This window comes from Hyaena hyaena, unplaced genomic scaffold (assembly GCF_003009895.1).
Source record: "Hyaena hyaena isolate Hyena2069 unplaced genomic scaffold, ASM300989v1 scaffold_645, whole genome shotgun sequence".
Classification (NCBI taxonomy): domain Eukaryota; kingdom Metazoa; phylum Chordata; class Mammalia; order Carnivora; family Hyaenidae; genus Hyaena; species Hyaena hyaena.
The window spans coordinates 407,730-422,622 of NW_024081272.1; the positions used below are offsets into that span (position 1 = coordinate 407,730).

The following is a 14,893-nucleotide window of genomic DNA, read 5'->3' on the forward strand; positions in this document are numbered from 1 at the left end:
CAAACTTCCCAGTCAAAAAACACATTATCACGTTATCATCACACTTCAAATGCATTACCTACTTTTATGTAAATAGTACTTTATGTAGACCAATAATACTATGCATTAATAGACCACTCAGCCACTCACAAAGGGATGTCATTTTCATATCTGATCTGATCTTCACAAGTACCCCAGGAAGTAAGGCAACTGGCTATGAGGTACAATGTACACAGGGAAACAAAAGAGACGCATAAATTATGTGCTTCAACATCATTAAACATCCTAAGTCCCAATCCAATGCTCTTTTTACATTTCATCATGATGGTAACATGAATAAGGTAACATAATAGAAAGTTTTAGATTGTGATTTATGGACAAACACTAAAAAAAAATTAAATTTCTGACTTCCTGTCATGAAAGAGGAACATCTTTGACTCACTTTACTCATTTTTAATACTTCCTTCAGAAAACCCTGGCTCTTCCTTAAACAGCTTTCCACACAAAGAAGCCCTTTAAAAAAAAAAAAAAAATCCCTAAACTTATCAGTTAACTACAATCCTTCTCACATTATAGGGCTAAATTTCATCTTAGAACTCAAACTGAAAACTTTTTTTAAGTTTATCTGGTACTATATATTGGACATGTCCTTTGAAACACACTCCTATCTCTAAATTGTTTTAATCTAGTCAAAACTGTAAAACTGCCACGAGGAAGTTTTTGAAAATAGAAGTTATCACATACTTTATGGCAACTTCCTCACCTAACCACACATAACCTGCAAACAATCCAGCCTCTAGTAGTTCTGCATTGTTAGATGAGTCTGCATTTTCTGTTTTAAAATATCCTGGGCTTAACAGGCCCTGCTGCTGTGTCCATGTTCTTTACATGTCAGAAACTACTGCTCTAGGATCTTAACAGTTCAGGCTCACCTAGCTTTTTTAAATGTTTATTTAAGTTGGATAAGAATACAACTACACAATCTAGACTACAATACCATGGAACCAGTTAGTAAATAAAAGATGTTAATCAGTTATGTTTCTTATGTCTTGTGTATGGAACCAAATATCTAATAAGATACTGAGCCAACACAATACACAAAATATACAAAATTAACAAGTACAAAATAGTGAAAAGGAATTGGAATTTGAAGAAGCAAAGCTCCAAAGAACAAAAATCTAAGAAAATAAAATATGAATGCCATAGCTTGAAAAACAACAAAAGGGCTTCAGAATGATTTTATTAACAGTTAGTGGACACTTGGAGTTGAATTTAAACCTCAATTTTTCAGGACTGATAGTTGCAAAAATAGAATATTCCTATAGAAGACCGATATGACCCTTTCTTTATGACAGAAAACAAAATGTGGGCTAAATAATATGCTTCTTACTCATCCATATCCAACATATCCATAATAGAAAATAAAAGTATGCATAATCTAAAATATCAGACATATTAAACATGGTCCTCAATGTGATTCAATGAAAACAAATGTTAAAAGCCCACATTTTGTTACTGCTTAAGTTCTTTATTTCCACTGGCAAATGCTTACAAGTAATAAATTTAAAATTCTCCTATCTCCAAATCTTTTCAGATTAATATGCCCATCTTTTGTCACCTGTTAGATTTACAGGAATAATCAAGACTGTACTGCCTAAATGAAAGACTAAGCACTTCTGTCTTTGATTTTACTGTAAAAAAACAGAAACAGATTTTTTAAAAAATGAGATACAAATGCTAAGAATTATTGTCACATGTGAGGGTTTCTTCCCCTTTTAATCGACCTAATGCCCCTTCTGCACAAATAATTTACATTCAAATAGTTACTCATATAGTCTGTGGATGGAGTAACAGGAGTTCTGTGTATTTTTTGTTGTTGCTTATTTGCTTTTTAAAGTAATCTTTAAAAGGTCTATATAACTGGAATTGCTGCTTAATTAAGTTCCTTCCCATAGAAAATTTGGAAAATACCAGAAAGTATAAAGACAAAGTCATCTGTAGTTTCACCATCTACTCACTTTTATAACTATCCTTTGAGCTTATTTCTGATCACTTCTAGCTCTAGTTTACAAAATGAGAATTACATTATTTTCTAACCTGTTCTCATTACAAAGTAGTATTTCCCACATCCTCGAATATTATGTGTGATTTTTTAATGATTTAATTAGAATCCTATTCTTAGCGTAAAGGATTAAAAATTATGCATTAAAATAATACCCTTACTCCGTCCCTTCACCTTTATGATGAGAGCTCAACAAAGAATAGTTAAGCCATTCAAACTAGCATTTAAGGTGTGATAAATCAGATCCCTCTGGGAAATGTGGAACCTAATAAGATTCAAACCTTAAAACTATGAAGCGCTAACAAAACATTTCAAGCGCTATCCAATGGATGTAACCTTACTGGAGGAGGCAAATCTAAAATTCGCAGGACTCAAGTAGTTAACCTACTCTAACTACAAGAAAGCTTCACTTCGTTTTTAAATAAAGCAATTGTGAAGCAGTGCAAATTTCACCCACTCAACAAAGTACGTTAATTTACTGAGTTCGTTACGATTGGCGTTCCCAATGGCAGAGCTGCATTCATTAACAGAGATAAACATGTAACGCATACAAGCAACTGGGAGGGCAGCTGCTACAGAGGAGTTATTAGGAAGACCATGCTACAGTGGGCTGGTGGATACGGAGAGGATAAGGAAGGGGATCTGATCGTTGTCAGACTGGCGTATAGGCAGAAATCTCAACTGCATTATTTAATATTTAATCTTTCTATTCCTGGCATCACGGGGCTCAAACGTCACCAAAAAAGAAGGGCCGGCTGAAAAACCCGGCCGGGTGACGCACGTAACATCTCACCATATGGATACCCAACAGTCAAGACCAAGAAGCGCCCCAAGCAAGCTCGGTGAAGGAGGGAGGGTTCCCCGGGACATCAGCTTCCCCGCGCCCCGGACACGCCGTTCGGGTCTGCAGTGGGGATCTGAGACTGCAGGACCTCCCGACCCGACGCCTCAAGGGCCGGCTCAGGTTAGGGGGCTTCGGACTCGCGTTCCGAGACCGCCCGTGCGCCTGCACAAGCCAGGCTCCAGGAGTCGGCCCCCTCCGGAGGAGCCCTCTGTCCCGAGCAGCCCCAGCCTCAGAGAAGACCCCGCCTCTGCCTCCAGACTAGGATGCCGGTCAGGACCCAGACCGGTGGTCGCGACTCTTCTCCCAGGGTCCCAACCCGCCTAGGGCCGTACCTGAAAGACTAGCGCCACCTCCGCTCGACTGCGTTGACTGTCGCGGTGGCGGCGGTCACAGTTCCGACCACAGTGACGCCTCTCTTAAAAACAACAACCTGCTCGCAGGCGTCCGCAGCCGGGAGGCGGCAGCCGGCGGGGCAACGCAACGCCTGCCGGGACTCGTAGTCCCTCCCGCACCTCATGTCTGGCGCCCGAGGAGGGAAGAACTACGACTCCCGAAGAGGAGCGCAGCCCGCCGCCTTCAGGCTGCAGGAAGCTGGGCGGGGCAGCGGCGATCCTCACAACATCCGGGCCCCGGCGTTGGAGAGGCGCCGCGGCCGGTTGCTATGGAGACGGGCTGCTCCTACCACACTAAAGGACTCGCGGTTTCACCCCGAGGGTTACTGTCTGGATTAGGCGGATTAGTCGATACCTATTGATTCAGCCGACATATCACGTTCTCTTCGCTGCTTTAACTGGGTGTAGTAAAAAGGCCGCGTCCCCTGGGCGCTCGCTGGTCTTGCCCTCCGCTACCAGGAAAAACTGCGTTTGCCGAAAAACTAAGGAAGATACCGAGAATGACCGAGTATGACTGGGTGGGTCTGGACAGAGGGCTGAATGTTTTTGCCGGCTGGTACTCCTTGCTGTAAATTTGGGCTTGCCCCCCCCCGCCCCCACACTCCTTTTTAGGGAACCACTGGGCTACACAGATGTGATTGTGCATTGCATTGACCCAGAATTGCCTCTGAAAATATAAAAATGATTGGGGATGGTGTGCAACTCGTACGCCATTGCAGACTGTGCGGTGATGGCTTTAAATGAAAAAAGTGTACCTTGTTAATTTTACATTCTTACGCTGTGACTTATTTAAAAAGGATGGGGGGCAAAAAAAAGGATATGGTGCCCTTGCGTTTATTGTTGGTGGAAGCAGTAAGTTAAGGTTTAAGGTTAAAGTTAAGGTTTTTGTCCCTCAATTGTGGCAAAAAATAATTAAATAAAAACATTAACAAGGAAGACGATGGGCCTGCACGGAAAGAAAAAGGGACCTCAGAATTTGACTTTTGGAGGGTTTTTTTGTTTGCTTTTGGTATTACTATAATTAACATCATTTGTGCCATGAGCCAAAAAAGAAAACATGATTTTTAATTTTACAATTACAGCTTCCATAAAGGGCATTACTCAAGAGCTTATTATTTATCTTTTTGAAAATGTGCATGTGTTTATAATGAAGAACTTTGAAAAGTCAGTGGCTTGGCTTTCTGTTATTCCAGGGGAGACTGAAAATTAGAAAGCTAATACCATCTGTTTATAGATTTTTCTTTTCAAAGCAATTTCACAGTCTAATTTTAAGATAATCAATTTTAGAAGAATCATTTAGAATTTTAATTAACCTTTTCATCCTTAAGTGATATTTGCTGTGTAACCTGGCAAAGCATTTAAAATAATCCTTTTGTTATTCTTTGTTTTAGGCTGTATGTTTTTAACTGTATCTAGTTTGAACTCTCTGTTTTAAAGATATCAGATTTTAAGAGGGTGAAACCCAAATAAGAAAACTGCAGTGAGGCCTATGACATAAAGTAAAAGCAATGAGTATTTTCTTAAAGTTTATTTATTTTTGAGGGAGGGGCAGGGGGGATAGAGAGAGGAAGAGAGAGAATACCAAGCAGGCTCCACACTGTCAGCACAGAGCCTGACTTGGGGCTCCATCTCACAAATGGGATCATGACCTGAGCAGAGGTCAAGAGTCAGTTCCTTAGACTGATTAAGAGTTAGAGATCAAGAGTCAGATTGAGCCATCCAGGCACCCCTTGAGTATTTTGTTTCTAAGTCTATTAACATTTGTTAATTATCTTGGAAGTCTAAAAGATTTAGGTAGACACTTAACATTTCCAGATTGTGTGGTACAAATCTGGCCAACAAAGTTTGTCTTCTGGTTTGAATGGATTTGGTTTTCTGTATTTTATTTTGGGCCAAAGATGATCAGAATTTAGTAGAAAGTGATTTGATGAGAGTACTCTGTGACGGAGGTTGCTATGGGCAACCTGACTGGGTGTCCATAAAGTATATTAGGGTTGCTACTGGTTCCTGCAAGTTACAGGGAAGCCACCTTCCACTTAAGAAGCTTTTCCTGTGCTCCAGAAACCTATACAGTAAAAAAAAAATTTTTTTTTAAGTTTATTTATTTATTTTAAGAGAGAGCAAGCTTGAGTGGAAGAGAGGGGGAAGAGAGAATCCCAAGCAGGCTCCACACTGCAGTGCCCACCTCAGGGCTCCAACTCATGAACCAGGAAATCATGACCTGAGCTGAAATCAAGGGTCAGAGGTTTAATCAAGTGAGCCACCCAGGTACCCCCAGAAATCTACACATTTGGAAAAAGGTGACGTGTTGAGGTACTGTAGGATTCTGATGACTTGCTATTATGCAGTGTCTATACTGTTGATATATATATTTTTTAATTAACAGGCAGTGTCACAAAGAATATGTAGCAAGATCTGATATGGTCTACTTCCAGCTTTGCCAACTTCCTACAAGATTATGAATATAGTGGGACACCTGGGTGGCTCAGTCTGTTGAGCGTCCAACTCTTGATTTCGGCTCAGGTCATGATCTTATAGTTAATGAGATCAAGCCCCTTATGGGGCTCTGTGCTGACAGAACAGAGCCTGCTTGGGATTCTCCCTCTCTCCGTCCCTCCCCTGGGATCCTCTCTCTCTCTCTTTCAAAAAAAAAAAAAAAAAAAGATCATGAATATGATGTATTAGTAAACTACTATACTAATTTAGTGTTATTAACTTTGGAACTGAATTCTGGAACATCATCCATATGCATTGAGGTAAACCTGAAAGAAAATGATAAAAACTGATTCCATTTGTATTATTACATCCAATTTTATTTCATTTTATCTCCAGAGCCACAGAACTATGGCAGTTTTTTGTTTTGTTTCTTACTAATTTACATATGATACATAAACAATCTTCTATTTAATACAACCTTTAAAAAAACAGTTACAGTACCCTGTCAACTACCATGAAGTTATTTAGATATCATAACATAACTTCTAATCTGGAAGGATTTAGATTTTAAATATTCCAGAAACTGCCAAATATTTTTATTTTTGTATTTTTAAACTAACCAAAATGTTTTGCCTATTTGGATACCACAGAACTGTACTTATTAACAGTCTTATGACAAATAAAGGGCCTTATCACTAGCAAATATGCATATCCCTTTATGCTTTTTGAACAGTATCCCTTAGCTCTGTTAAAAAGAAAGCCTCGGGCCAAGGTAGAATCATTTGCCCCCAGGACAGCAAACCAAGACTTAATTGCAGTTTCAGCCACTCCATAAGAGGAATTTTAAGCCAATCAATCTGGAATTTTTCTAGTCAGCACCAATCAGGTGATCTGTCACCTTGGCCCACCCTCTCCCTCCCCCAAAGGAAAATGAGATAATCTGCATGATAAAACCCTCTGTCCTTTCCCCTAGAGGAAGGTGACCTTGCCTGAAACAGTCTTTTCTTTTGCTAGTAATTTATCCTTCCTATGAAAACCTTCCATTTTGTACCACTCCTCAGAGCTACCCTCCACTTACTTGATGGGATGCTGCCTGATTCATAACTGCTTACTAAAGCCAATTAGATCTTCAATTTTACTTTGTTGAACTTTGTTTTTTACCAGTAGCTATTGCTACATTTGGAGGGTCCTGATATCTGAGTTCTCAGATTAGGAAACAGCCATCTAATCCATCTCCTTTATATTTATAGACAAGGAACTTGAATTCTTGTAAAATAATTTTGCCAGTCATCTAGCTATCAGTGCTAATATCAGAACAAATAACTGGTGACACCTAATAGGTGTTCTTTACAACTCTTAAAGCAGAAGGTACACAAATACCAAGTTTCCCAACTAGTCTGTTGACATGTTCTTGTATAAGCCATGCAGGTATGATTATGGCCCTTTCTCTCTACCGACACTCCTTTGCGTATCTCCCAGCTGCATCTAAGATGCAGCTTAAGCATCTCCTAGGACTTTGTTAGAAATGCAGAATCTTTGCCCTACCCCAGACCTGAGTCAGAATCTAGTTTTTAACCAGATTCCTGTGTATTTCATATGTACATAAAAGAGAAGGACTGTACAAGAGAACAACACGACTATAGATAAAGGACTTTTAGTTTCAGATAACTTCTCCATGTTATTAGTAGGTAGTAAAGCACTACTAAGATTTTGTTCCTGATTAGCAAAATCAAAGGAATGAAACAAACCTTAAAGGTGGCTGGGTCAGTGGTAGCTGGAGGTTCTAACGAGATAAATATTCATAAAATAATGGCTTAATTCTCAAGAACTGACCAATGAAGTTTTTCTGAAGCCAAATATTAAAGGCTCTCAGCTCAAGACACTGAGACAACAGAACGATAACCAAACACTTGAAACCTTTGTCAATTACAATGTCAGTCTTTAAAGAAATGGATAGTTAACCTGGAGAATTTAAGAAAAAAAAGCAAACAGCAATTTCACCTCTAACAAGTATGTCTGCAATAGGGAAATTTACAATAAGAAAAAGGCTTTTTCCAGTTATGCAAATCCAGCAGCAAAACAAGTGCTCTTGGATTGGATTTTCAAGAAGATCCAAAAGATTTCTCAAAATTATTTAAAGAAGCTCTTCTGAAAAGTTACTTTGCCTTATGAATATCATTAAAATGAGGCACAGCATGAGAACATAGTATACTACTTTGTGATACTACCTCATTTTATAAACTATAAATTTACAAACTTTACCAGTTCCATGGGATAAAGGGAGTCATTAGATGATATCTAAAAGAACAAATAATCCAGCCTCTCTTATTTTACAAACAGGAAACTGAAGCATAGAGAATCAGACTTACGTAGGTTCTCACATTTCCAGCAAGTCCAGGAGACCAGAACCAGCACTCCAGTGCTCTTTTCACTAAACTTGATTCAGATTTTTAAATCCCTTATTCACAGAAAAATACTTCCAAAAAGTTTATTAAGGGCACTCTTCAAGTAGAACATTAACAGTTGACTGAAGAGTTAATTGAATATGATTTTATAGTACTGTTGAATAAAAAGGTAGCTTTTAGGGATGTAATTATGAGGAAAACATTTTAATTCAGGTTAATTTCAACTTGTAGCATCTTTTTATTTTTCAAGATTATAACTAGCCACAAGTACATCTATTTTTTATAATGTTTATTTATTTGTTTTGATGATCATTTTGCATAATTAAGGTTATTTTTGTAGTGAGAACATTTAATATCTCTTTTAGCAACTTTCAAATAAATAATACAGTAATGTTAACTATACTCACCATTCTATACATTAGATCCCCTGAACTTATCCTTCTTATAACTGTAAGTTTGTACTCTTTGACCGATATCTCTTTCCCCCATCACCCATCCCCTGGCAATCACTATTCTGTTTCAATGAATTAGACTTTTCTATTTAAAGAAATTTTATTAATGTTTATTTTTGAGAGAGAGATAGCAAGCAGAGGAGGGGTGAGAGAAAGAGACAGAATCCCAAGCAAGCTCCATGATGTCAGCACAGAGTCTGATGTGGAGCTCGAACTCATGAACCCTAAGCTCACAACCTGAGCCCAAGTCAGACACTCAACCAACTGAGCAGCTTGGGCACTCTTCAATGAGTTTTACTTTTTAAAATTTTATATTCATATATATGTGAGAATCTAATATTCTTTATCTGAGTTCATTTAGCATAATGGCTTCCATGCTGTGTGAAATAGCACAATTTCCTTCCTTTTTATGGCTGATTAATATTCATGTGTGTATGTATACATGAGAATATAGTATACTACATCTTTAGCCATTCATGCATTAATGGGACACTTAAGATTGTTCCCATTTCTTAGCTATTGTGAATAGTGCTTCAATGACCATGGGAGTGCAAATATCTCTTCAAGATTTTTTGAGGAACCTCCATACTGTTTTCTACAGTGGCTATGCCAATTTACATTCTCACCAACAGTGCAAATTGTTCCCTATTCTTCACATGTTCTCCAATATTTGTTATTTCTTGTCTTTTTGACACTAGCCATTCTAACAGTGAGGTGATATATCTCTGTAGTTTTAATTTGCATTTCTTTGATGATTAATCATGTTGAACACCTCTTCATGTACCTGGTGGACATCTGTATGTCTTATTTGGAAAAATGTCTATTCAGGACATCTTAATTTTTAATCAGATTCTTTTTTGGTACTGAGTTGTATGAGTTCCTTGTATATTTTGAATATTAACCCTTTATCCATATGGTTTGCAAATATTTTCTCCAATTCTCTAGGTTGTCTCTTCATTCTGTTGCTTCTTTTGCTGTACAGAAGTTTCTTAGTTTGATGCAGTCTCACTTGTTAGTTTTGCTTTTGTTGCTTATGCTTTTGATGTTATATCTAAAAACTCTCTGCCAAGAACAAAATCACACAGCACTTCCCCTGTGTTCTTTTCTAGGAGCTGTATGGTTTCAGGTCTTACATTTAAGTCTTTAATTCATTTTGAGTTAATTTTTGTGAGTGGTATAAGACAAGGTTGGTACTAAGTTTAAGTTTTTTTTCCCCAAAACTTTATAATTGAAAATGATTTTATATCTTTATATTTTAGGACAAGAAAAGTGCCTCAGCTTCAAATTCAGATATGGAAATGAAACCTGAAAAAAATCCCCCTTGTGTGAACCCTGGAAATCCTGTGTTTTCATGTATGTTGGACCCAAAGACACTCCATACAGCTACCTCTCTATCAAAACCTAAGATGATTATGTATAAAACCAATTCAAGTAATTATGGTGAATTTTTACCTATACCACAATTTTTTCCTTGCAATTATACTCCAAAGGAGCAAGTATTTTCAAGCCATATCAGAGCTACCGGATTTTATCAAAATAACACTCTAAACACTGCGCTGGACAGAACCAGAACCCTTGATTTTCCTAATTATCAACACACTTTGTGAAAAAATATTCCTTTGTATATTTAAGAAAATATACTCAGGACAAGTGAGTTTTTAAACCAAGGCTAGAGTACCAAGTTTGAACTAGAAAAGCATGTGAATCAGTTAAAAGAATACTTTTAAGAAATAAAGCATTTGAACTGATAACTGAATGACAGTGAGTTCTTAAATAAAAATGTGTTCAAAATAGAATAAAAAGTAGACACATTTAGTATGTTATTTAGTACATGTTCTCCAAAATTGTCCACTGAGTATATTTAACAAGACAAAGGGACACAGGAGCACTAAGAAAAAAAAGTGAATTAAGGAAGACTGACCAGTAATTTCCCAGTTTTCTGTTATTTCAACTAATAGCTTAGAACCTGGGGGAATGTTAGTTCCAACTGCTAGGCTGGTAGAAGAGAGGACCTGCTATTCATTCATTCATCTGGCAAGTATTTATAGAGCCCCTGCTAATGACAGGCACTATCTAATGCAAACGGAACACAGAAATAAAAGACAGTATCTTTTATTGTTTCAATGTATAATATTTTAGGGGAATGAGATTAGCAAATTAATAAAGTGTTACAACTTATGTAAATTATGAAAAGGTATTTCAAACACAAAGACAGAATGGCTCAAATTGAGACCAAGGACATCAGGAGAAGCATCCTGGAGAAAGTAAAACCAAATCAAAGGAAAGATCAGTAGAGGAAGAAGAAGCAATACATAGAAGAACAAAGATGTAAGAGAGATGGTATGTTTTTTATAAATGCAAATAAAGTTATATATATATCCTTAACACAGTGTAAGTAGTGGTGGACAACAGACTATACTCTTCTTCAAACTATGTAATTCCACTGTATACAGAGATTTATTTATTTCAGCTGCCATCTGTTGAAACCACACTTGCATCTGAGTACCTTTATTAAAAAAAATCACTGCTCTTATTTTTTCCTCTTAGTTTCAGATTGAGGATATTAACATCAATTAAAAATAATCTTGAGTTGCTAGGGGATCATAAAAGTTGTATCTTCTATTTATAAAATAAATGGTTTGATGTGAGAAAATAGTTCAAACTCTGCCTCATGAGATTTTCCCAAATACCACAAAATTTGATATTTGATAATGACAAACAAAAAGAAAAATTAGTTTTGTTCACTTCGCCTAAAACACCAAAAATTCAGGCATTGTGCAAGATATTGAGGTGAATAATGCAAATTAAAAAACCTTGAGTTTAGGTGCCTTTTCCTCACAAAATCTATATAACCTGTTTTCCCCTTCACTGTAGGTACTCATTTGTGACAAGTGAAGTCAACTTAATAAAATTTAGAAATCTAGATATTAACCTAACGATTCTTACTGTGGCAGGTGATTAGGCCCTTTTTTGTTTGGCTGTTGCTAAAATTCTCAGATAGGATGAATATCTCAGAATCAAGCACAATGTCTGGAATGCTACTATGTAGTCATTTAGTGCCTGTTAAAGTCCAGGGACTATTCTAGGCACTAAGAGCCTGCCCCTCATGGAGCTTACATTCTAGTAAATTCCAGTAGGGAAAAACAGACCAAAAAACATGTATAGGTGGGTACCTGGGTGACTCAGTAGGTTAAGTGGCTGACTCTTGATTTTGGCTCAGGTCATGATCTAACGGTTCATGAGTTTGAGCCCCGTGTTGGGCTCTGTGCTGACAGTGTGGAGCCTGCCTGGGATTCTGTTTCTCCCTTTGCCTCGCTCTCTCTCACTCTCTCAAAATAAGTAAATACACTTAAAAAACAAACAAACCACATATGTATAGATATATGTGTGTAAGTACATATACATATTTATGTACCATATTTATATATATAAATATATGTTTATGTTTACCTGTTACACATACATGTTATATATATAGGCATATATTTACATGTATATACATGTATAGATTTGCATATATAAGTGATACATATATATAATGGCAAGTGATAAACGTTATGGGGAAAAAAATAAAATAGGGTGGGGAAAGGGAAGGCTTGGGCAAGGAGTTATTTTTGGTAGACTGGTCTGGAAAGGTCTCTGATAAGTTGATGTCTGACCAAACCCCTGAAGGAAGTGAAGACAATCTCTGGGGAAAGTAGAGCTGTTGTGAGACAACTGAATATGTAGTCTGGAGTTCAGGCGAGAAGCCCATGTTGAATATAATCCATTTGAACAAAATCCACACAAAGGTATTATTTAAAATCATGAGGCCAGATAAGACTATAAATTTTTTTCTTATATTTTATTCATAAGCCTTGATAATAATTAGCACTATTAGTTGGGAGGTATTTTTTTTTTTTTTTTATCAAAAAGGAAATGGGAATGTTGTATCAATATTTCAACTCTGTCACTACTTCAATCTAAGACAAAAGCCCCTTGTAAACCACTGGAGATTGCTCAAAAGAGGTCAAGTGTTTCGTGAATACAAATTTATTTGTTGCATTTAAACCAAGACTTTATTTACAGGATAGAGTCAAAAATATGGTTTGACTATATTTTTATAGTCAACTATATGATAGTTAAGACTATCCCTTATATTCCTCCAAGGATAGATCTTTTGCCCTTAGGGCAGCTATTGGGCCCAGTATTTTTTGAGGGGCAAGGAGAGAGGATAGTAGTAGGAAGAGCCTGAAGAAGCACTAGGTTAGTTAACATATTTTGACCATCAAACCGGTATTTGACACACATGAAGATCCATCTTTATTTTGGTAACACTTATTTTTAAAAATAAAAACAAATGAACCAGTATTGATTATAAGTAAAAGCAATCCTGCCTTATTAGAAGGTCTAATAACTGGACAAGGCTGCTATGTAAGTTATCAAACATTGTTTTATGAAAGTAAGTCTCAAGGTTGCTGAACTACCCTTACCCATTCAAAAAGAATATGGTGTTAAAAAAAAAAAGAATGAAACTGTTTTATGGTCCCTTTGAATGACATCAGATTACCAAATGTTATAAAATCTTGTTTCTAAAAAATTGTTTTCCTAAAACTCCTCTAAATCTAAACAATTGTGATAACTACTGTGTGCAAAAGGGAAGCTGTACTGTTTTTGCTTAATGCTTGCATCATCACAGTGATACAACACTGTATGGTGGTGTAATCAGATGCCAGTATCATAATATTCGGTGTTAACATTTCAGCTTTTGCGGTCTTTTTTTCTTTTTCCTATTGTACTTGAAGTTACTAGAAAACTTACCTTCATCAGATAGTATGAAATATGATCAATGCTTTGGGGAACAATGCCTATACCTGAAGTTGAAAACAAGGTGTCCCAAACAGCTGTTCTGCTAGGTTGAACTGGTCTAACCTCCCACAACAGGTATTAAACAGTATTAAAGGGGAAAAAAAGTTCTGGGCACTGAAAACTAAGTGAACATTAGTATTGATTATACCAAAGTCAACCACTCAGACAATTAAGTAGTATATTTAATTTTTTTTAAAATTTATAAACGTGGTCTTTTATTTTCAAACTTTACCTTGTCAAAAATGAATCAGTGTCTTAATACTCATCACATCAACAAATATTTGGTTAGTTATAAGAGCAAGCTGAATTTAGTAACAACAATATATATATATAATTAATCTGTGTATTGAAGCAGCAAAGAAGGAAATCATTCTTGTTTTGATTTACTTATTCAGAAACCCTTCAACTCAAACATTTCATTTTCAATGAATTTATAATATTTTGTCCTCTACAGAACAAGAGAACTAAAGAGAAAGTGATTCTGCACAATCAGCCATAATATTTACAAAGATTCCTAATGCCTCCAGTTATTTTTGAAAAACTTCAAACAAAATTTAGTACAATACCTAGTTGCTTCACCAGTCATTAAGATTTTAGTTCTGTTCCTTGAATTATATTCCGAATCTTCTCAGCATCATTTTGTACAATTTCATTGGATGGGTCAATCTTAAGTGCAGCTTCGTAATCCTGTAGGCCTATATTTATATAGGAATGACAGTCAATAAAATCAGTATTTTAAAAATACTTGTGTTATCTAGACAATATTTTTTAATAAAAAAAACCAATTAGAACATGGTTCAGGACAAGTCCTGGGTTTCAATTAGATTCTCATTTTCATATATGCATCTCTATGTAGTATTTCTAAAAAACTACAGAAATTTTTCAGTGATTTCAGAAATAATTATACTAGGTTCACTCAGGATTCAGTAAGAAGCAGTTTTTTTTAAGGTTTTTAAAATTTTATTTAAGTAATCTCAACACCCAATGTGGAGTCAAGATCAAGAGTCACATGTTCTTCCAACTGAGCCAGCCAGGCATCTCAGAAGCAGTTATTTTAAATTCAAGTACAAATAAGCTAACAGCTTAAATTCATTAAAACATGAACAGACTCATACACACAATCTCTTGGTTCATGAGTTCAAGCCCCACAATGGGCTGTGTGCTGACAGCTCAGAGCCTGAAGCCTGTTTCAGATTGTGTGTCTCCCTCTCTCTCTGCCCCTCTCCTGCTCTCACTCTGTGTCTTTCTCTCTCAAAAATAAATAAACATTAAAAAATATTAAAATAATTCTAGATTAAAAAATAATGTTGGTAGACTCAATCAACTCTTTATATAATTCATAGACTATATGGTTTATTCTAAAGCTATCATATCTACAGAATTCTTTTGAGAAAAACTGGCTTAAAAGGAAAGCATTGTGGGTTGGTTGTTAAATATACAAATGAGTCTAAATCTTTGCCAAAATAAGCAGTGGG

The 14,893-nt window shown here is 36.4% G+C and overlaps 3 protein-coding genes across 6 annotated transcripts in view; 1 reads left to right on the forward strand and 2 right to left on the reverse strand.

Annotated features, from left to right (window-relative positions):
* The window catches only part of CCPG1 (cell cycle progression 1), a 39,508-nt gene extending 36,082 nt beyond the window's left edge, over nt 1-3,426 (reverse strand). For both annotated transcript variants that reach the window (XM_039216571.1, XM_039216569.1), the window contains exon 1: nt 3,218-3,426. The gene's annotated coding sequence lies outside the window, so the exon portion shown is untranslated. The remainder of the gene's footprint in view (nt 1-3,217) is intronic.
* A 285-nt stretch (nt 3,427-3,711) lies between these two features.
* CUNH15orf65 (chromosome unknown C15orf65 homolog) lies at nt 3,712-10,301 on the forward strand. The gene is made up of 2 exons (XM_039216577.1): nt 3,712-3,795; nt 9,830-10,301. The coding sequence occupies exons 1-2, from the start codon at nt 3,778-3,780 to the stop codon at nt 10,175-10,177; spliced, it is 366 nt and encodes a 121-aa protein (XP_039072508.1). The 5' UTR covers nt 3,712-3,777; the 3' UTR covers nt 10,178-10,301.
* DNAAF4 (dynein axonemal assembly factor 4) overlaps nt 8,241-14,893 on the reverse strand; it is a 61,410-nt gene continuing 54,757 nt past the window's right edge. The window contains exons 9-10 of one of the 3 annotated variants that reach the window (XM_039216575.1): nt 13,985-14,113; nt 8,241-8,272 (exon numbers count right to left, since the gene is read on the reverse strand). In XM_039216575.1, the coding sequence (XP_039072506.1) occupies nt 14,004-14,113 (110 nt within the window). In that variant the 3' untranslated portion in view covers nt 8,241-8,272; nt 13,985-14,003. Of the gene's footprint in view, nt 8,273-13,902; nt 14,114-14,893 lie in introns of those variants that run through there. The other 2 variants (XM_039216574.1, XM_039216576.1) reach the window with 2 other exon arrangements.